Here is a 24,132-nt window from a genome sequence, read left to right as displayed (position 1 = left end):
CAAATAAGAGATCTGCAGCAGCAACAGTAACATGCAGCTCGATGCTTCAGTATTATGCAAATGTGACTCACAATAATATGTAAGATCAAACCATGCAATTAGGGTCATGATTTGTTTGACAAAGATAGAATTTGTGTCGTTTTGCTTTGGTACAGCACCACAGAGGATTTTAAATCAGTCAGTATGTGATTGAATTTCAGACTTTCAGCTTTAATTTAAGCGGTTTTACAAATATTTTACATAAACTGCTTTAGAAATGAAACGAAACGTACGTGTAATGGCCAGAACACAGCCAAATGACAGCTAAGCGTCACAGTGGGATTGCTCCTTTCGTGCTTTCGTCATCTGTCCTTCGCAACCTAACGCGCCACTAGTCCCGCCTTTATCACTTTGTAACGCAAGTGGTATTTTTGAGAACCCCTGTTATTTGTAAATAGTTATAAAGTAACACAAGCATTAATATAACAATCAGCCTTATTTCATGATCTGATACGTACTTGTATAATGAAGCCGTATATAGCCTTAAAAACTACTTGGTTTAGTTGCACGTCAATCAAAACTGTGCAATCATGTTCGGTTGAGAGTGTAGAGCTTTTCCACGTCAGTGTGTTTACTAAGAGCAGAGTGACAGCTGGAAGGTGTAGACTTTACTGACCTGTCGAGCATTTTTAAGCGAATGAAGAGCCGGTGTTTGGGAATATTTCGCTATCGCACTGTGGGATGTCCGACCTTTTTGCTTTGTTTCATTGCGGAGACTGAACTGAACTCTGGTCTTTTTCATTCACTCTTGGCCGGCTAGCCTACTAGCTTACCGAGCAAGGCTAGCATTAGCTATAGAAGGACTTCATCTGCGATACAACCGCCCTAGACAGGTAATATATTCATTTCAAATGGACAACAGAAGCGTTTTATGTTTTACTCAGCGGAAGTTTATCCTAAGCAAATCAGGGACGTACATAGTGGCTTGGATGATGAAAACACAGCTACCAGTAGCTAAATAAGGTGCTAGCTAGTTAAGCTAAGTAGGTAGCATGCAGGTAATTGGTCCCGTAAATTGCTCATTTACATTTGAGTTCGTCAGAACGTCGATTAAACTTAAGTCTGACGCCATGTTTTTCTTTTGCTCAAATGATAAATGCCTTTCAATGAGAGAGAGCCTGTTGAGTTTGTCTTTAAGGAGATACTGCCTAATCTAATTAGCCACATAGCATATTAGATTATCAGAAGCTTGCATGGCTGAGTTTATTTTTTTGTTTCTTTTTACACTGATTGATAAAATTGTCTGCATTCTGACACAGAGGTTGAATCACCGGAAGTTACTTGTAATCCAGACACAGGCTAAAAATACCACTTTCCACCAAAACAAGCACAAACTGTTCCATAAACACTGTTACTTTTTACTCAGCTTGTTTATGGGGTTGGTATTATGTGATTTTTCTTTCTGTCTAAGGAAATATTACCATTTTAAAGGGTTGGTACAAGTTAACCATAAAAATGTTTTCCTGCACATAAAAAATCCTGGCACCCCATCAAAGATGTTTTGGTTTCCACCAAATAAAAACCAGAACTGTGACAAAGATATTTATTTGTCAGGTTTCATTAGCTGAACCTAAAATACATTTCATTTTTGTTGCTTGTGTCAGCTGTTGTTGGAGATGAGACATGAATATATGAGGCCAATTGATTATGATGACTGTAATTACATTAATTTAATTAATTGAATTTAACAATAGTAAAATGTGCTAAGCTTAATTGGTGAGTTGCTGCTGCTGCATATTTTGACTATCGTTGATGCCCGACATCATCGTCCATAAGCACGACCCTAGTGACATCACCAGCCCCTGAGATGAACATTATAAGGAGCAGGTAGGACAAGGTGTCACTAAATAAAGGCCCCTGCACACTGAGGACACTACTAAAACAAAGTTACTTAGGTGTGGAACAAGGTGCCTTTACTTTGTAAATTAGGGATGTTTTGGCAACTAATTTCCTAGTCAATGAAATGCTCAAAGATTAGTCCACATCTGGGCGTTGTATGGCCCTGGACCACATCCAGCCTTGTAGTTATCTCTGACTCGCCCACGTGAGGACATTTGGGAATTTGGATTCAAATTTACATATGTACATGTGTGCACGTGAATGCAGCTTCAGTGTAAATGCATTGGGACTGATGTGTATGACAGATGTGAGTGTGCTGTCAGCTCACATTTAAAAAACAAAAACAAAGGAAAAAACCCAAAGATTTCTCAGCCGGAAAAGGGTGGAGTGGCCACTCCGGGTCGGGGATGAGTTCCTCCCACAAGTGGAGGAGTTTAAGTATCTTGGGGTCGTGTTCGCGAGTGATGGGAGAAGGGAGCGGGAGATCGACAGACGGATTGGTGCTGTGGCTGCAGTGATGTGCACGCTGTACCGGTCCGTCGTGGTGAAGAGAGAGCTGAGCGTAAAAGTGAAGCTCTCAGTTTACCGGTCGATCTACGTCCCTACCTTCACCTTTTGGTCACGAGCTGTGGGTAGTGACCGAAAGAATCCCCGGGCCACTGACCGGTACCGTCGTTTGGTACCAGGTCCCGAGAGTTGAGGCTCAGGTGTGAAATTTATGGTCTTCAGGGTTTTTATTGTTAACTCCGTTTCCTGGGTCTTTTCCCGTGTTGTAGTTGTGTCTTATTTTGAAAGTAATATTTACACGTTACCATAGCGACCAGAGAGCATTAAGGGACAGAGAGGAGGATGTTACTCTCAATGTTGTTGGCGCATTTCAGAAGGACTAATAAAGTTACACACTTACAAAGTGAATTCGCGTTTATTATATTTACAAAATACCACCGTTTTTGTCTTGGTCGGATCATTTTATTTTTTTGTATTTATCAGCCACACCTTGAAGGCCGGCCAGTTTGGTTTATTGGTCAGCTGACGCTAGTACTTATGACTCTATTACCTCAATGTCCATTCTGTGGCTGTTCACTGTAGTTTAGGTAGGTGGAGGATGTTTGTGCTTGTGGAAGTCAACCAGCAGCTCCTTTGTTTTCTCACCTTTGAGATGGGGGTGGTTCCGGTACCACCAGTTGACGGCGTCCTCAGTCAGTTCTCTATAGTCCCTGTTGTCCTCATTGGCGATGAGGCCAACAATTGCTGAGTTATCAGAGAACTTCTGAAGGAAGCAGATACCAGAGTTGAAGAAATCTGGGGTGTATATGTTGATTATGAGCTTACTTACGATAGCCAAGTTAGGGTAACTTATAAATCATGAGTATTGTGACTGCTGAAGATGTTTCATATTTCTAATATTATCATATGTAAATGTTAGAATTATTTGTTAAACAATTTAAAACTTTAATAACCTTACAATAAAGCAACATCTCAGATTTAATCATTTTGAAACAAAGTGTAAACTTTCCATAACTTTGTATTGTAAGGTTTTAGGGTGGTTTGTTTCCCGGCTCAGGCATTACTGCTCGACTATGATAGAGTTGGGTGATCCAAGTGCAATTTCCTGACATGTCCTCTTTTATTACATAAGGGTCCAACCACAGATAACCTTGTATCTGTCCATTACCAGCATTTCACTTCTATAAATCTTCCAAGTTTGTGTGGTTTTTCCATGTCACCTGATGCAGCTTTCTCTACCGCATTTTTAACATCCTTATGTTTATCACCACACTGTGTTTATGTGCTGAAAGAGAAATAATTTCCTTCCTTGTAATAAAAAACAATTCTGAAGTGTGATGTCACTAACTTGGACAGTTTGGGAACTGTGGTGGTTTGTCTCGAAACAACCATTTCGACTTTTTTCTGGAAATACAAACTAGATTTTCAACTTTAGTTTCTAAATTTCAACTCTAATACTAGCTCTAATACGCCATCTTTTTTTTAAAAAAAAGGGACCTAATGATTCTGTCCTCTTCTTTATGTAAGACTGTAGATGTAGTTGTCTCACCCAGATGTAAGAACTAGAGACCTCTGACTTTCTGCATATGCTGTGGGGGAAATACAGACCCGTTAACAACTGTGGCTCATGAAATGAATGTCTGGTAATTCTTCCAGACTGCTGTCAGCTCCTGAGCATTGGGCTCATTCTCTTGCCAATATCTACTTAATATTATTATCCTTTTTTTTTTTTTTTTTTTCCATCAGCTATACGCCTGTCACTGTATCCAGCTATTTACACTTATATCTGGGTGTTATTTTAAATAGGCTGCTTTCTGTGTATTCAAAAAATGAATGGTATGAAAAATTGCCATGAGAGTCATGGCAAAAGGAACAAGGTTAATCCAACTATTCAGACCTGTACTGCTTGTCAAATATAAATCACATGTCATTTTGATTCTGTTTGGTTATCCATATTGGCTTTAGGCATTGGAAAGCCAGACACGGAAATTTGCTGTTTGCTTCTTATATTCGATGCACATTTACTGGTCATAGTTCTTAGACTTAAACTTGAAGCTTGAAGACTTAACTTTCATATAGTTTTTGTAGAAATTTGGTATTTGACATTGAATTTTTTTAAGTCTCACACATAAAATGACACAGTATACCTACTCAAATTTTTATTGGAACCTATCTGTTCTGAATAGTATGATCAATAATGTATGTTTCTTTTTTTTTTATTATTTTTTTTATAAATATCTATGGTTTGACTTGAAAAGCATACCGGTGGTGCATCTGCTAAAAATCGTGGACTAGTTTAAATCCTGGTGACCAAGGGCCGTTTTCTGAAAAATATATTGACAACAATAAGTTGGGGAAAGATGTCACCTAGGATTTATAAAAAATAACATGGGTGCATCTACTAGGAGGCCGAGGGGTAGCACTGGCGACCACCAGTATTTTTACTGGATGCCGCCGTCAATACTACCAGATTGACGGCAGCAAAACTGGTACGGTAGATAACATCACCCCCACCCAAGACCCCGAGTGTGATGGAAGAAGGATCATTGAGTGTGAGAGAAACTGACCTGAGAGATGGGATCATAGCGAAGCTTGAAACCTGGATCCTCCCTAGCCGGTTACCACGACTATGTAAAGTATCCTCTGAAGATCTACTAGATGATGTGAATGAGCACATGGCTCAAAACATGAGCGGGGCACAGAAAGGGATGGGTAATAATACCAGAGTAGGTAAACACCAGCTGCTGGTAGATCAAGCAGTCGTCCGAGACTGCAAGACTAGACTGACCAAACTGTGCCCTTTCTGGATTGATTACAAGAAGGCCTGTGACTCGATGCCCCACACATGGATCCTGGAATACCTAGAACTAAACAAGATGAACAGGACCCTAAGAGCCTTGATCAGGAACTCAACGGGGATGTGGCGGACAACACTAGAGGCCAACTTCAAGGCCATAGCACAAGTCACCATCAAGTGTGGGATCTACCAAGGAGACGCTCTGTCCCCACTGCTGTTCTGCATAGGCCTGAACTGACTACAGATACCGACTACGGGATGGAGCAGTTGTCAATCACCTCCTGTACGTGGATGACATCAAGCTGTTTGCCAAGAGTAAACAAGACATTGATTCACTGATCCACACCACCAGGATATACAGCAAAGACAAAGGAAGTCGTTCGGACTGGAGAAGTGTAGTCAGATGGTAACAAAGAGAGGGAAGGTAGTCAGAACTGAGGGGACTGAACTACCAGAAGGCAACATTGCAGACATGGAGGACAGTTTCAAGTACCTAGGGATCCCGCAGGCAAATGGGAACCATGAAGAGGCCGCTAGGAAAGCTGCAACCACCAAGTACCTGCAGAGGGTCAGGCAAGTCCTGAGGAGTCAGCTGAATGGCAAGAACAAGATCCGGGCTATCAACACCTACGCCCTGCCCGTGATCAGGTACCCTGCTGGGACAATAAGCTGGCTAAAGGAGGAGATAGAAGCCACTGACATCAAGACAAGGAAGCTCCTGACGATGCATGGAGGGTTTCACCCCAAATCCAGCACCCTGAGGCTGTATGCTAAGCGGAAGGAAGGAGGCCGGAGGAGACAACGACCATCCACGAATACATCAGGAACATGGCTCCAACTGACCACATGGTCAGTGAATACCTCAGGCAGCAGAAACCCGAGGAAGAGGAGGAACCATCATGGATGGACAGGCCCCTGCACGGTATGTACCACTGGCAGATAGCGGAGGTGGCTGACATCCAGAAATCTTACGAGTGGCTGGACAAAGCTGGACTGAAAGGCAGCACAGAGACTAATCATGGCAGCACAGGAACAAGCTCAGAGCACAAGATCCATAGAGGCTGGGGTCTATCACACCAGGTAAGACCCCAGGTGCAGGCTGTGTAAAGATGCCCCTGAGATAATCCAGCACATAACAGCAGGGTGCAAGATGCTAGCAGGCAGGGCATACAAGGAACGCCATAACCAAGTGGCCGGCACAGTGTACAGGAACATCTGTGCCGAGTGTGGCCTGGAAGTCCTGAGGTCAAACTGGGTGGTGGTGAATGACCGAGCTAAGATCCTGTGGGACTTCCATGTTAAAAACTTAAATTCTTCTGTGATTATTTTATTAAGGGTGAAAAAACCTCGATGACTTTCACTAAGAAAGACTTACAGACAGGCAGAGATGGTGGCTGCCTGCTTGGATGGATCTTTAAGAGGTGACGATAGTTTCAGTGCAAATGAAACGCTGCAGCTGAACAACAAGCACTAAAATGAGAAAATCCCTCTTTTGAACGTTGTATTTTCCTAAACTTTATCACAGAAAAAATTATTGGTTTTGTAACAGTGATTTGTAAATACGTTCTGTCAGTGATTCCTTGAATACCATTTACATGTGATAAAATCAGGGCTGGCATCGAGAGGATATTTGGGCTGGGGTTTGGAAGTCGCTGGCTTCTGTGGGGGTGGGAGCGCTCTGAATGGTCACCCACTGTGTGACAAAGGAACCCACTGTGATGCTAATGACAGCCTGTGCTTTCTTACCTGTCTGTAAAAGTCACAGCAGGCAATTTACTGCATTTTAACATGATGCAATCCATACTTCATTAGTAAAGCTACTGTCAAGTCATCCATTCAATATATTTTTACCAATTGTGTTATAAAAGTGTTCATTTATTTATTCACCGTTAAAATACCATATTACATTTTGATTTTGCATTGTATATAAGAACATTAGCAGTGCAATAAAAGCCTCGTTTTATGCTTTCATGTTCAGAAACACAAGTCGACAATAATCAGAGAACACAAACGGTGTTGGCGACTGTCAAGCCTTTGAGTCGCCGAGCAGCTGAATAGGGGAATAATGTTGACGCGCCCGCTGTTTAAAACGTTAGTCAAAGTTCCAAGTTAAAACTCCTTTATTTGTTATCAAATCCTTAAAATCCGTAGAAAAACAGTGAACAAAAACATTCCAAGCTTGAGCGGTCAGCAAAAGTCGACTTCCCCCATCACCCACTCATTCACAAAATTTCCCTCGGGCCGTGAACAGGTGATATAGCAATCACTATTACTGACACCACGTGACCAAAAGCTACGCCTATCCACAACAAACAGTACTTTCTGTCTGGCTGCTTCGCTGCGCACAGCCTCTATTTTATTTGCTGCAAACACATATCCAGGTATGAGTCTGTCATAATTAAAAAAACCCCTGAACAAGTATAAACATATAGTGTAGCAGCCTGTAAATGACTGCAGCGCCACACTGCTCCCCCTGGTGGATACATTAGACATTACCACTGGTTTTCCTAGCCGTTTAGCAGCGTTACTACTCCATGGTTGCCTCATCCACGTCACAGGCAGGGGCTATCATTACGGTCACCCATCTGCCGGCAGTCAGTCAGAATTCCTTCATGGTCCTGTCAGGGAGAAGGCAGCAGTACACATCTTTCAGTGGCTGTATCTGTCCATGGTCCATCCTTTAGCTCCAGTCCCTCCTGCGCCCTCAGCCCAAAGCCTAATGTTCTAAATTCAGCAGGTATCCAATCATTATTTTCCCCAGAGTACTTTTTACACTGGATGCCCTTCCTCTACCTACAATTGAACAAGTAACCTTTCACTTGCTAAGTGAACGTAAATCAGTGTAGCATGGAGCCACAGATGAAGAGCCGCATTATAAACGCCTGTAGAAATGGCCTTTCAGTGACTTCAGGTTATTTAGCCTGGCTCTAGAAGTGACCATATGCTATTATGTGTTTTCTGTCAGGAAGCAGCATGGTGGATAAGAACATCTACATCGTCCAGGGTGAAATTAGCACCGTTGTTGGAGCCATAAAGAGGAACTCCAGATGGAATACCCACACTCCACTAGTAAGTTCAACACAAGCGTGTTATGTGTTGTTTTACACAGTTAGTTAGATTTACTAACAATATGAAAAAGTGACCAGCGTGAACGTGATGAGCTCCAGCTTGGCTGTATGTCTGTCTACAGTCAGTCTGTTTCAGGGCCAAACAGTAAACCCATAATACTGATAATACTGTGTGTAAGTGTTTTCTTACCAATCAGATTCTGTTCTTTACCCAGGACGAAGAACAGGACCCATTACTCAACAGCTTTGGCAATCTCAAGGACATCCTGAACACCATAAAAGGTACGTGGCCTTATTTAGGCTGTGTGCTAATTTGAATTCCACTTTAAATACTGAAAGATTTGATTTTTGAGTCACAGCTTCACTGGAGAACCTTCAATCTGTAAAAAGTGTTATGAATTCGTATTATTGAACAGATACGAGTCTGCAACTGTTCATCAAGATTTGCTTTGTTGGTTATCTTATTTTCAGGACTTCCACGTACTTACAAGTTTATTTATCAAATGACCTGAAGTTGAAGTTAAAGGACAGGTCCACTGTTCTTCTGTAAATCACCATGGCATAGATCTGTTAGAACGTGCTATATATGGGTTTAGCTCAGGAGGCAGAGCAAATGATCTGCCAATTAGAAAGTTGGTGGTTTGATCCCAGGCCGGGTGCTAAAGTGTCCTTGGGCAGGATACCGTACACTCAGTGGAGAGTGTATAAATGTTAGAAAGCACCAGAGCGTAGTGTTGTTGAGTGAGGCATGTTGTATAAAGTGGAAAGAACGATTTACGTTACGTAATGACTCACTGTGTTTTGATTCCTGCAAATGTGATGATGACATTTTTGACCTTGACCACAGAATTTTTTTAATTTTTCAATAAATGCCAAATGTACCATGTATACATGTATATAAATAAATGGCCTGGCCTGTATTTATATAGCGCTTTACTAGTCCCTAAGGACCCCAAATAGAGCTCCTGTGGACTTGCAGAGCAGCTGACAGTCTATGTGACTCATGTTTTCATGCTTCATGTGTGAAAATGTCAGAGATCACAATAGGTCGCCTATTATATTGACTGGCTCTAAATGGGATCTTTTTATCTAACATTACTCTTAGCCAACAGAAGAAATGAGCAGGAGCGAACCAGCAGTTTGTATTTTACTGTTTCGTTCTAGTTGCTCGAGGAGTCTGAAAGCAAAGTGTTAACAGTGATCAGTGATGTCTACACAGATCAGGTCAAGCAGGCATTTGTTGCTCTTGTTGATAGCACATCTGTAACAGCCGTCAGGCTACGATGAGAGTTACAGTAGTGCTGTTACAAATGTGCAGGGAAGGGTTGGGTGGCTTTATGAAATGATGGTTTCCAGTTTAACTACCTGAAGCTGCTGGCCACCCAAGGTGCAGAGGGTGTAGTGCACATACCCCAGGGCACACCCACACTTGTGTTTCCAGTAGATTCAGGTTGTGCCATTGGATGTTGTAGTAACATTGTTACTGAGTGGGACCAGTTATTCACGAGTCCTCGTGTCTGTAAGTACAATGGTGGTGCTGAAGCCCCGCCTCTCCGTCAGCTGGCCTGCTCTTTCTGAGCGGTCCAAGCTGGCTCCGTCCCGCATGTTGTCATGCCTTTGGAGTGAGAATCCTGGCAGCTCCCATGGCCCTGCAGCTCTGGGCAGTGGGAAAGATGAAACACACACAGCACTAAGCCCCCACCGCTGCTGCTGCCTTCCTCCAGGGAATGCCTCTGCCACTGTGAGATGGACAGGCACTGCTGGCTGAGGAGGAATCCACAACACGGGCTCACCCTCCTCTTTTCTTTTCCTCCTTCCATAAGCTTTTCCCTTCAGCCATCAAATCACCAACCTCACTGCCTGCATTATAGTTCTGTGTTTGACCAGACTGCAAGTTGAATGTAATGCTGGATTATTCTTTTTTTCTTTTTTAGACATTTGCATTAAGTAATGACTTGATGTCAAGAATGTTTGAAGGCCTTGTTCCGTCCTTAAGTCCAAATCTCCAGTGCAGTCAGCCTGTCAAATGTTTCATTCATACTTGGGTTAGAGGAATAACCGCAGCAGAGCCAAAGTGCTTGAGAGACTGATCAATTTGTTTTGTTTTTCGCAGCAGCACAACAGCCTAATAAACCTTTCACACAGAACCTCAGCGCTGTGCTGGTGGATAAATCTTGTGGGTGGGCTGTGTTTTGCTGCTTGGTAGTAGCCCAGCTGTCTGCTTAATGAAAGCCCGGTAATTCCGTTCGCTCTCGTGTGCGTCTCCGTTCCTCTAACGACAAGAATCAACCAGCAGAGGAAACGGGCATTAGTCCCCACAAGATTTCTTTTCGTTTTTCTCTGCAGCTTAGTGTCGTGGTAGCATCGGTCGCTCTGGCAGTCCTGCTCTGCTGTAACCGGCGTGATTGACAGGACCATGTGCCGTGGTGCAGCTGGAAGTATATCATCTGCAATTTTAGTTGGGTAAATATAGCAGGGAGTCTTGTCAAGCAAAGAGATGAATTGTTCTGGGAAAGGAAGTGTTGTGTCTGTTTTGTGAAAGCGGGAAAAGCTCTCCCCCAACTTCTGGAAAGTGTAAGGTCCGTTCTTGACTTCAGAACAATGAGAGCACAGTCAAATAGTTGGGCCAGCGATGGGCCATGTGTTGTAATGCCCTTATTCAGACAGGCAGTCCCAGGAAACCGGAGCTATTCCACCGATTTACATGGGACGGTTTGTATCGAGCGCCATACTTAATGCTCCGGCGCTAATCTCATTAGACTGGTGTAACTGAGTGCTTTTCACAGCTTTGACCAGAAACTGAATCGGTATTTTCTTGCTAAAAATTGTGGCACAAGAGGCAGACCACTGAAAGCACTGACCATTCATTTCAGTATGAAATCAGGTCCTAGCACACCCTGTGAGCGCTCTATTGTTTAGCAGTTGTCTGTTGTCTCAGTGGCTGCTGCTGGCTTTGGTCGTAGTTGTTAGCACGTTTCATTCGTCACACATAAAAGTCGCCCAAACAGAAGATGGTGATGCATTTATTTTTTCTTCTTCTGACCTGCAGATTGAGTCTTCATCTCTTACTTGACATTGGCGGAGGGTCTCTCCCACACAGGGCCGTTATCACACGGAGAAATCCGTCTCGCTCTCTTGTTGAATAATTCTGTGGATTTCTTTTATTGGCTGACTATCCCTCTGAGACTACAGGAGAGCAGAGAACAGCCCTTCCTGAAACAGATTGTATTTCCTCTCCTGCTCACCTTCTTTTTTGTTATGCAGAAGTCACTGAGCCTCAGCTACTCAAATCTTCAATTCTTTCTTTTTACTCCCTGCACTCCCACCTCCCCCATCCCTGTGCTGCAGCCAAACAGTCTGCTCCTAAATCCCTTCATTTTTATTCATACAAATACAGGTTTAGAGCCCCTTGCACCCTCCAGATACATAGCCAGAGTGGCCCTTTGACTGACAGCTTTCCCCTTTACATCCAGACAATAACGAAATCCACAAGCGCACCTCTAATTGACTCGAATCACTAGCACGGCGCGAGGAGCGGATGTCTTGGGGGCATGGCAGTGGACTTGCAGAAGGAACATGGCGGAGGATCACTTGATTGCTCTCTAGATGGGCTTCGTAATAATTATCCGGCTTATGAGGCGTTGCAATCGCAGAATTATGGCAAAAATATGAGATTTTTAATCATTTCGCTTTGAATGCTCATATTTCTTTCTTTGATTTCAGTGATACTTGAGGGCCACAACAACAACAACCCTCACTAATTCATCCCATTTTACCTTCATGTCAGTCATCAGGAGAGCATGCACACATGCTGTCCCTCGTCGTCTCATTTCAAGGTCGCGTGCATGCAGTTGTAGGCATCGGCATGCCTCTGGGGATTGCAGCCCAAGCACTTATGAACTGGTTGTGGCCTTTTACCCCCACCTTCAACAGTCTCACCCCTCCCTCCCTCTTTTCTGCCACCTGATCTTCACACATATATCACTCCCAATTGAAGTGGCAGAAGACAACTGGCAAATGCCGATGAAGAGGCGCCATAATTCATGCTGCTTAGCTGCTTATGCAAATATGTTTACTTATGAAGGCATTCTGAGCACAGAGAATGTGCCTCATGGCGATGCTTCACATGTCTGCTGCCAGGCCCCGGCGTCTGAAACCCTTAAGCATGAGATTATGTTCTCATTCCTTCTGTCAGTGTCGTTTTATGACACAGTAAGAAGACGGTGATCGATTCAAGCCGTCCCTTCTATTAATCTGTAGTCTGATTTTTCAGGATAAATAGTCCAGATTAACTCCTGAGTGTATTAGTATTTAGTATTTATTTATTTATTGTCATTGTCAAGAACAATGAAATTGCGTTTGGGGCTTCCATACAACCCAAAAAAAAGAAGAAAATAATAAATACCCCTTAAAAGCCCAGTGTGACTCCAATGCAATAAGACAATCCTTAGCAATAATGTTCGTAGAAATTCAGACAAAGACAAAGAGTGGACACATTATTGTACTGCTCTCCTACAAACTCTAACACTGGCACTGATGCATCAGGAGGAACTTGAGCTTCAGATATACTCTTTAATTAGACGATGCTGTAAAATAACGCATGTACAGATATGAAATGTTTAATCACAAACGTGCTGTTTTCATTCAACTCTTGTTGCATTAAATAAATACAAGTTGTAGAATGAATAAGATGTAAATGGAACAGCACTGGAGCTTTTAGATTGAACTCTTTAAGCAGTGCTGCCTGACAGTTTCTTCTCATTGCTGCCAAAGAAGCAAACAAACCAAATGCTTTGGAAACAGAATATAAATGTTCGCTGCCTCGGTGTAGCACGGTCCTGGATGCCTGATGGGAGACTATACAGGTGTGCCAAGCATTTGGCCTACTGGTTTTAAGAGTCCCATCAAAACAGCTAAAAGAAGTAGCCGCGGGTCCTCAGACAGGCTGCCACCTAGTGCTGGTTCGTAGCTGTAAATCTGGCCAGTTAACCGGGGAATGACAGGCAGGGCTTAGGCCCAGTTTGAAGTGGGGATGCAACTGTTGTTCTGTTTCAGACGCTCTCAACAATGTGCTGAGTGGATCGAGAGTCCCACCAGAGGGCTATTAATCATCCTGTCTGTTTGGGTGGGGGTGGGGGGTCTGGACTTAGTCACAGAGGCAGCAGAGAGCTACATGGGACAAAGGGTCGAAGGTGCCGCAGAGGATCTGGATGTTCTGACAGAGCTGAGAAGAAAGCAAACTCTTCCCCATGAACCCCGAGCTGAAGGAAGAGGAGGTCGAGGAGGAGGAAGAGTGGGTGGAGGAGGAGGTGGAAGGCAGCTTTGGCTTGAACGTCAGTTTTTGAAGTTTTAGTCCACTCATAATAATCCTGAAGTGATTTCAGATCAGTTCAGCTTAGTTCCAAGTCGTTGAGCTTTTGTGGACATAATTTATTTCTGATGAATCTCTGATCAAAGGTCACAGAAGCATGATGTACACATTTAAACTCTTATTGTTCCTAAATGCAGTCGCTGCCACACATTCTGTGTTGGAGTCTTTCCTTTGGATGCATTTAGCTTATTAGGACAGTCTGGCAGCACAATGGAGGAATGTTCTTTTGTTGGCACTTATCAGCTTTACCTCCAAATAATATGATTGCTTGGTTTTTTTGGCTTATTATTATTGTTGTTGTTATTAATGTTATTATTATTTGGACTGAACGGCCAAAAAAGAACATCCTTTGCTTGGTAAACCAAAACGTCTTCATCTGGCCTGGTCAAGAACAGTTTGTTGGGTTATTGTATGAAAAAGCTCCGACTAAGAGACACTTTCATGACTGTAAAGACAAAGGGTTTACCTCCAGTGGTAATACATGGTTAAAAATGAAAAACAAAACAATGCAATTATTAATGTTACATGCGAGTATTATACTGAGAATCAATTTAGGGATAATGTTGACTTAGGCAATACATTTTCATTAATTCATTTAAACTGTAGAAGCCTCTATAAAAGTTTTGTTCTGATCTATGATTTTTTGAATAATCTGAAAGGCAAGTTTAAAGTGATAGCACTATCAGAAACATGGATAGATGAGGAAAGGGGTTGGGACTTTCACATTGATGGGTATGAATTACATCATATAAATAGATCTAATAAGAAGGCAGGAGGTGTGGCACTTTTTGTTGATAGTGATTTGAAATGTAAACAGGTTGAATATATGTCTGTGGCTATTGATGATTTAATGGAGTGTGTGACAGTAGAAATAGAAAGGGAAAGAAAGAGTAATATAATTGTTACTTGTATGTATAGGAGGCCTGGGACACTGATAGAAACATTCACAGATGTAGTAGAAGATTTATTAGGCAAGGCAAAGGGAAATAAGACATTCTGTATTTGCGTTGATTATAATATTGATTTTTAAAAAATGTCCAATCATAAGGCATCATCAGATTTTTTTTGAGTTATTATTTGGAAGAGGGTTCTACCCTCTGATTACTAAACCTAGTAGAATAACTGAAAAGTCAGCTACTTCAATTGATCATATTTTCATAAATTGCTTGGAATTCAACATTATAAGTGGTCTTGTCATAAATGACACAAGTGATCATTTACCTGTTTTTGTTACTTTAGATTATAAAATGAAACAAAAGGAGGAAGTGTGTGTAGACAGATATATAAGAATTAGAAATGATGATGCAATAAATGAGTTCAGGCAAGATCTTATGAAAGAAGATTGGAATGAGGTTTATGTAAATGACGTTAATGCTGCATACGAGTCATTCTTAAATACTTATTTGGTTTTGTATGAAAATCACTGTCCACTGGTATTATATAAGCAAAAGAAAACTGCTGGTAAACCATGGATAACAAAAGGACTAGAAAATGCATGTAAAAATGAATGAAAGTGGCAAAAGTTTATGATATTCGGAAACCGTGTAAAGGAGGAAGAGATAGTATTATCTGTACAGGGAGTATTAATTGAAAGAGTGACAGAATTCCGTTTTCTGGGTGTAATAGTGGATGACAAGTTAACATGGAAATCACATATTGAACATGTTAAAAAAAAGTTGGCTAAAAGTGTTTATATCCTGGGTAATGTTAGATATATATTAGATTGCAAGACAATGAGAATATTATATTTTTCATTGTTTCTACCCTATCTGAGCTATTGTGTTGAAGTATGGGGGAATACATACGTGACTGATATGAAATCATTATATTTATTACAGAAGAGAGCGCTTTGAATTATGCATAATGTTAAATATAGAGAACACACTAATAATTTGTTTATAAAATTGAAATTATTAAAACTAGAAGACATAGTGAAATTACAGACTTTAACTATTATGTTTAGGGCGAAAAATAAAACACTACCTCTTAAGTTACAAAGTTTATTTGTATTGTGTTCAGAAAATGGGGACGGCAGAAGGAAGTTTTATTTTAAGCACCGGTTTGCTCGAACCACATGAAGGCAAATGTGTCCAACAGTCACAGGCATAAGAAACTGGAGTTCTCTCAGTGATCATCTTAAGTGTTGTATAAATGTTTCTCAATTTAAAATCTGCTATAAGAATAAAATGATGAACCAATATGAAGAAGTTGAAAAGAATAGAATTTAACTGTAGAAAAATGATCCTTTTAGTTTGATATTTAGTGGTATTGCTCATTGTTGAGTATATTGTTCTGTTTGCTTTATTTTGTTATGTGCAGAAAATTGTCATAGTGTAATTTTGGTTGCCTACTTGTATTATCACAGATAGGGGGCAGGTATCAATAAGAATTTATTCTTCTTCCTGCTCCTTTTCATGCATGGAAACAGTGTTACTTTAATTGAAAGGAAGATTGTGTATGGGAATGCATTACTGCTGTACCATGTGTGAAATAAAAAAATAAAACATATCATGTAATGTGTCTAAGGATGAAATCAAACACGAATGATGGCATGAAAAAGAGGATGCTGATGATGCACAGCAAGCCTCAAACATGTTGTTAGTAACACAGTGACTCCTCCGTTTGATAGTTTAGTGGAATGCTTTCTTATGAAGGCGCTTCCTGAATTCCCTGCTGATTTTGGCTCGACGACTCAAAAGAACGTAACTTGAAACAAAATGGTGAATATTCGGTGTCTTTCGTGCCGTGACTAAATCGTAACGGGAAATCGTTTTTTTTAACCCTTCAGCCGTGAAAAGGAGTAATGTAGGAGCTTCCAGTCCATACAGGAGGTGCATCTACCAAAGCTCTTGGACAAGCCTGAATCTCTGTAACGCTTGTGAATGCCATAAGTCAAGAATTGGGATGTGCACAACTAGACAACTAATGGGCACTGTTGTCAGTCGGTACCAGACGTGCTGGTTGTTTGTTCTGATGAATTTTCGTTGGTACCCAAGTCCGGTAAGCTCTTTGTCTGAATGTCTACCAGTTGGAGCATAGTTGTTGAAACACTATACATCTAGGCCTGATGTTTACATGTTTTGTTAACACCACTAGAACGAGAGGCTCATTCTGGGCTCTCCCTTAGGAATAGGGTAAGGAGGTGGGTCGGGGCTGGGAGTAGAGGCGCTTCTCCACATCGAAAGGAGCCAGCTGAGGCTCGGCATGTCCTACTGGAGACCCGGACACACTGAAGAGATGTTATTAGATTTTCAAATGTTATTCTTTCTCATATTTATGACTGAGTTATGAGTTTTTTACATTAGACTCAAATTTAACTCAAACACTCAGATGTTAAGAGTTAGAGTTGGTTACTCAGATGTTAGTCGACTGAATTGCAGGAGCATCCCTATTAAAGAAGGAAGTCACCCAGAATTCCCAAATCGAGACTTTGGCGCTTTCAGACACAAACAGGCACATTTTGCAGTGGGTCACTTTTGCTGGTCAGCTGTTGATCAGACGCTCCCGGACAGTGCTGTCCACACTCAGGACGCTGGGACGGTTCTCTTAACTTATCCTTGGGCCATAGACTGGATGCAGTGTTTGGACAAAGTGTGTGTGTGTGTTACGTCCCTCTGCAGCCCCTAATCATCTCAATGTTTTCAGCTGGTGCTAATTGGCCACACCTTGTCAGGTGTGGATAAAAGCATACCTGAAGCAAGCTTCCCAGAGAGCTCCCTAGTCTTTGCCTCGGTGGTACCAGCCGTTTGAGCCAACCTGCTATGCCATTTTAAGATAAAACTTCTTTTCACCTACACTCTAGTATTCGTCTCCTTTTTTATGTTGCGGCTTTTGAGCCGGGTCGTAACAGTGTGATTGAATGAATGAAACTTGTAGTAACGTGCTTAGAGTAGAAAAGTGCTCTGTATGTTGTACATGGCTGTGAAGTGTGAATCACACGGAAGGAAACGAGGCTGTTGTTGGTGTTCTCCCTAGAAAGGTAGCAAAGCTGGTCAAATCACAGTACACAGTTCACTACCTGTGTATGCAGCACCCCCACCCTGTCTGTGGAGGTGAGGGTGTGTGTAGGTGGTAGAGCTGAGTTAGAAAATAAGGGCTTACATTATATTAGTATTTCAGGGAGGAACCGTCTTGCTGTCTTGCTTGTGTGATGCTTGCATCCTTAAGCCTTTGGTGTCTCAGTGTGAATCCCACACTGGTTTGATGGACTGGGTTAATAAACCTCTCAGCAACCACACACACACACACACACACACACACGCGCACACACACACACGCACACAGCTGCCTGTTATTTCATGCCCCCATAAGGGAGCTGTGACCACAGACGTTGTAATACACATATCCAATTAGCTAAGGATTGCATCACATGTCTCTGGATTCTCATGGAGTGTCCACGCTGGCCTGTCCTACACACAGCCCATCAGATAGCACTGTTTTTACATTTTCCTGTCCTCAGTTCAACATTGCATCATTTATAGTATTCTGACCTCTATAGCCTGATTTGTCTTTGCAGTTTAAACAGTGTGAATTAGGGCTGGGCAATATGGCCTAAAATCAATATCACGATAAATTGAGCAGTTAACCTCGATAACGATAAATGGACAATAACCACCCCAAGTGCCAAAAAAACAAACGTTTTTTTTTTCTTTCATTTGATGGGGCTGTGGCAGGCAGCATAGTTCCTCCAGTTATTTTGATAATATTATTCCCCCTAGACCTATTCATTGCAATTATATTATTACCACTTTAAAGGACTGTAAAATGTCACTGAAAATAAATGAAGACAATAGTAGTAAGTACTTTTAGTGGTTAAGATTTATTAACTGAACAAAATAAAAAGTGTAGGATACAATATGTAACCATGCTCTCTAAAAAATGTGTATCCCTTGTAAACAAAATAGTTTAATAATAAATATGTTTCACATTGGCTATTCACAAAGTAAACAATGATTGTGCAAATGTAATGCCATCATGGACAAAGGCCTATCTCTGCTAAGGCCTTGAGGTACTAGAACTTGTAAACAAATAATGTCACAAACACAAATGTCAATTGAACACAGAAAAAACTATAATAAATACTAAGCACTGCCATGTGACTCGTGAAAACTATAAACTCTTAAACAAAAACATTAAATTGTGCTGTTTGCAAAAAACTTCAATAGAACACTGATAGTTAAAATTAGGGAGGGCTTGAACATTTTTTTGTTAACAAGCGTCTCCTCTTCCTCCTCCACCAGCTCTACCTCCGTCGCTGCTGCTTCAACATTTAAATCGTCCTCCATTTGTTCACCCGTGTCTCGTCTTGTTACAGGTAGTAGAGTCATGTGACTCCACCCCGTCAAGTCTGTAACGTAGCACAGCGTCTTAAAGGGACATGAACATCGCCAACCTGCACATGCCTTTTCTTTTTTTTTTAAATACCGAATTTACCGACATGGGCAAAATGACATCGATGAGAGTCATAAATTTCGGTAACGATAAATTTTTGATATATCGCCCAGCCCTAGTGTGAATGTCCTGAAAGCCTGAGCTTAGGTTTTGTCTTTATTTACTCCACATAGTTTGAAGTTTTTCTGTTCAAAGTTACAACTTTAAAAGTGTTTTTTAAAGATTGCTAATGGTAAAATGTTAATGAACTAGTACATACATAGGACCTTTTTCCTCGATTTGAGAACCCGGCTCATGTTCTCCTGCGACTCTTATTCACACTTGATGCTACAGGGGAGGCGTCGGTGTCTGCTCGGAGGACGTCAGTCCACTCAGTTTTTTTCTTTTAGTCTTTTGTGTAAAATATACATGAGTTTTAGTCGTCTGCTGTTCCTGTGACAGTTTAACGCCCTGTGAGTTTTCTGTGGCTGCAGTTCATTTAATGTTGCTATGTAGGGCTGTGCTGTACGACCCATGTCTCATCTCCATAACAAAAAAACACGTTTTTCTGTAAATTCAGTGAATAGTTTGTACAATCACCACATTAAAAGTACTATTTCTTTTTTCATTTAAGTTCAGTAATCCAAAATGAAATGAATATGGATCTTTCATGGCCTTAACACACGAGCAGTTATCAGTTTCCATCATGCGGTGTGCTGGTCATTAAAATGGTCTGTCTACAAACCTGCACAGTGTCCAGTCTGTGCGCACGCTTAACATCATAAAGCGTTGTGTTGTTTGGCTCGCCCACGTGTCTGTTGTTGCAGCCGAGGATGCTACATTGCAGATTTCAGCACTCTGACCCAACACTTGTAGTATAAATGAAGTGAATCGTCTTGTGTGACGTGTTTTTGGCTGAGCGTTGTGTACCTGGAGTGTTGAGCAGTGCACAAAAGTGTATATCTACAGTGAGGTCAATAAGTATTTGATCACCCTGTGAATTTGCAAGTTCTCTTACTTCGAGATCATGGAGGGGTCTACAGTTTTCAGCATAGGTGCATTTCCACTGTGAGAGACAGAAAAATCCGGAAATCACATTGTATGATTTTTGAACAATTTATTTGTGAATTACTGTTTCAAATAAGTATTTGATCACTTGCTTATTAGCCAGATTTGTGACCCTCAAAGACCTGTTATTTTGATTTTAACACTCTGGGGTCGACCGACACGCCGGCGCGTCAAAGTCACATGAACAATTTAAGACGACACGGCAACAACATGTAGCATCCCAGAGTCGAAAGGCCAGACTTCAAACTATATACCAGTTTTTAAATTGTGTCAATAGGCGACATACAACCAGGGTTATGATAAGAAATACACGTCATGTTTTTTTCTGAACAAACAGCGGTGTTTACAGCGGGAGAAACGGTAAAAACGGCGTTTTCTAAGGACAGCGCTCGGAAACACTCTGCGCTTGCGAGTGAAAAAAGACCCTTTCCTATTGGTGTTAAAGTGTACTATGTCAACCAATCAGAAAAATGATATGGCAACATGTGGCATTGAGTTGTTTAGGGAGAGGGGGCAGGTTTAGGAGTGACGCCCACGAGAGAAAGAAAGAAAGAGAGCATGTTTTCACATGTGAGACATGAGTGATGTTTAGTGTGTTTGGAGGCTGTAGTTAGTGTGTAGTGTAGTCATTGTTTTGTTTTGTGTGTCAGTGATACCAGTGAATGTCACAGTTGCTGCCTTAAAGCTAGGGCTGGGTTTGATTATCGATTAAAATCGATTCTGGCTTGGATAACGTGATATCGATTCATTGAAATCCACCAGGATAAAATCACACTTCATGCACAGCTCTCTTTCTGTTTTCTGCATTATTCGCTTGCTTGTTACGCACAAGTCTACCGTTGTTCACAGCCTGTCGGACGCTGTTCTTTTCCTTTTAATTACTTCCAAAAAGAAAGCCTCATTTCTGCTGTTCAATACTGAACAAATCTAAACTTTTTAAAATTATGCAGAATTGCAAAATGCTCAGCTGTGTCTCTAATAAAACCTCTGTGACTTTGCTCTGCTTCACTTGAGCAGCATCAGGTAACGTTCATGTGCTGATTAATGGTTTTCTTTCATTTTTGATCTGCTGCAGAATATTTTTAAGGTCATCTGCTGTAAAATCCCAGGCAAGGAAAGCACCTTCATGTTTTCTTTTCCTCAGTTACTTTGACACAAAGACCTCTGCTGTGATGCTCACACCTTTTGAGAAAGTCTCGCAAGTGTCAGCTTTCTTTTTATAGAAATAAAGATATGAAAATGTACTGATACGTGATCAGAATTATAATATTTCTGACTGTCTGAGGCAAAATTAACCGATTCAAATCGAATCGTGGATCGAATCGATTCGCGTGAATCGACCTGCTGTCAGACCTGCAGGTTTATCCCTGTGCTGTTCTCCTCGGTCTTATACTGGACAGAAACGATTTTTTGGACTGGCACAAATCATTTGTGTGCCTTCTCCTTTGATGCAGCACACCTCATTGTTCTGTAAATAGTTTTAAATGGTTATATAAAGAACGCCTGAGGCCTGGGCTGCATTTTTAGGTAAATAGTACCATATAACTTTGTTGTTTGCAAAACTTGTGCATAATTTTTAGCAATGTACAATTTCTATTTGCATTTCAAGTTATGAAAAGGATTCCTTAAACATGTTTGTGGATTTTACAGTAAAAAATAAAACTTTTTTTCTACTCAGATTTTACATTTTTTGCCTAAATTTAGATCAACTGTGCTAATATCCATAATGCTAAAATGGAAAACATAACTCCAATTTCAGATATTTGAGGTTGTGCTGAAAATAGTGAAAACAAGGCAAGATGAACAGTCTTTAAAGGTGAAATATAGAAGTAAAATCAAAAGTGGTCAAAAACGGTCAACTATACCCTGGACCCCAGAGGGTTAAATAGTCGAGCTACACTGTGCTCATGGTTCTAAATTAGTAGCACCTGTCTGAGGTCGTTAGCTGTCATAAAGACACCTGTGCACCCCACAATCAGCCAAAGTCTAAGTAGCAACATGGGCAAAACCAAAGAGCTGTCAAAAGACACGAGACATAATTGTAGACGTTCACAAAGCTGCAAAGTGTGTGTTACTGTGTTTGTGTAATCACAGTAACCCTGTGTCACGGTACCCTCGTCTGACTTTTACTCCCTTTAAGTTTGCACTCTTGGAGAACGTGTGAGAAGAACAAAGAAAATAAAATCAGTATATAGAAAATACAAAACTGTTCTCTGAACATGAAATGCTGTCCCGGGAGTGAGCTGCTCCCAGGCTGCTGCTCGTTTGTTTCTCATGTTCTGTGTGGAAGCAAATAAGGCCACGTTACAGTACTTTTATTTTGAAAATGTGGTAGCTACCAGCCAGTTAGCCAGTTGTGGCTGTTCTCTAACGTTCTCTTAGTTTAGGACTGCAGCTAGCAGCACTAGTCAGTCTGCAGCTGTTGTGAGCTGGCTGATCCACACTGACTGCTCTGCGTTGGGTGCAGAGCTGCTTGGTATATTCACTCTTGCAGCTCCTTATCATGCTGCAAATCCAAATCAGCAGCACTGATCAGGCCATTGAAGATCAAAGATTCAGGACTTTCTCCTTTGACTCGTGTGAACATTGCCCGTCGCTGTATAGATCACAGCTGAACAGATTTTTTTAAATAACTACTGATCGATTAGAAATGTTTGCTCTTTTTTTGTAACTTCTGAAAAACCTCGTTGATCACGTAAAGGCCGAATCGTGTCAGTCCCAGACCCCTGTGCTGGTGTTTACAGAGAGCTTCATCATTTCCACCCACAGACACAGTGGCCACACCATTTTCTTTAAAGGTGACAAAGGGGATAGCCAATTGTTTTTCTGTTTATCAGAGGTGACATGACCAGTGGCGCAAGGGGGCGAGGAGGCCCTGTGTTGCCATAACTAAATATACATCCCTGACAGCTCCATAATAGGTTCCAGGAAGTTCAGTCAAAAATAAAAACAAAGCAACATTTCTAGCTGATTGGCTTTGAAAGGCCGTTTTTCCTTGCTGAATGGGAAAAATGTGGACTTCAGCATTCCATGGCCGTGATGCCAGTCGGATTGGATAGGCGCAGCCTTGCGTGTGCAGAGCGAGCGTGATGTGAGGGAGACACATTGCACTGCAGAAACCAACTTTATGGGAAAGAATTTGTCTACATGTTTGAAAAAAAACAGCAGATACTGGAAATGTTTTCAGTTGTGTACATCTGTCATCTTATCATGCGTTATTTAGAAATGTGCACGTGTGTGATTTTTGTGCTTTAAACGTAGGGCTGGGCGATATGACCCAAAATTCATATCTCGATATTTTTTACCTGGACGGCAATATAAGATATATATCTCGATTTTTTTTTTCTTTTTTTTTTTAATCTATAAAGTAAGAACAAAAAGAGAGTTCTTAGTCAAAGCTGTGTCCCAGATGTCACACAGGCACTTTTATTAACATAGAGCATAGATGTACATAAGATTTACTCAAAAATAAATTATGAGCATTTATTAAATAATAATGCTCCATAAATAAAAGAAAACAATGTTGTTTTTGTGCATAACAAAAAGCTCACAATTGTGCAGTCAAAATGTAAACTAAAAGACACTGAGCATAGTAACAAAGACAGATTTCACAGCTGCTCTGTTCCCAACTTCTACTGTGTGACTGACAGCCTGGAGTTTGAAATCCTCTTCGTAACCACGTCTCTTAACAGGTGCCATTTATGGTCCTTATACACAGTAGGGTAATATTACGCTGAAGCACAGTACCTATCACTCCGTGAAGCTCCTCGGTAGCTGTTGTCACTACCCGATCCGTACCGGAAACCCGATCGGTACCCCGCATGCGCAAATCTTACGTCACTTCCTCTCTTTGCCAACATTGCGACATTCAATATATTTGACTGATACGGTTAGCGCCCAGTTAGCTCCTAGCATTTCTCAACAGCTCTGCCTCCTTTTCGACTGCCCGGGACATTTAAACAATGGATAATCCGTATACAAAGAAATTCATGCTTTTCTCCTCAACAGAGAGCGTCCCCCGATTGAGCAACAGCGCCGTAAAATAAGAAGAATGGCGCCGAATTACAGAGTTA

At 41.4% G+C, this 24,132-nt stretch overlaps 1 protein-coding gene across 4 annotated transcripts in view; it reads left to right on the top strand.

Annotated features, from left to right (window-relative positions):
- Positions 1-589: 589 nt before the first annotated feature.
- The window catches only part of gbf1 (golgi brefeldin A resistant guanine nucleotide exchange factor 1), a 77,040-nt gene continuing 53,497 nt past the window's right edge, over positions 590-24,132 (top strand). For all 4 annotated transcript variants that reach the window (XM_085295879.1, XM_085295878.1, XM_085295877.1 and 1 more), the window contains exons 1-3: positions 590-872; positions 8,148-8,251; positions 8,466-8,532. In XM_085295879.1, coding sequence (XP_085152005.1) covers positions 8,156-8,251; positions 8,466-8,532 — 163 coding nt within the window. In that variant the 5' untranslated portion in view covers positions 590-872; positions 8,148-8,155. The remainder of the gene's footprint in view (positions 873-8,147; positions 8,252-8,465; positions 8,533-24,132) is intronic.

The sequence above is a fragment of the Mchenga conophoros genome, linkage group LG13 (assembly GCF_057382185.1).
Source record: "Mchenga conophoros isolate Kocher_MC1m ecotype Shallow Benthic linkage group LG13, M_conophoros_male_GT1.1, whole genome shotgun sequence".
Classification (NCBI taxonomy): Eukaryota; Metazoa; Chordata; class Actinopteri; order Cichliformes; family Cichlidae; genus Mchenga; species Mchenga conophoros.
The sequence above is the reverse complement of the archived record's forward strand: the minus strand, read 5'-3'. Positions and strand labels throughout refer to the sequence as shown.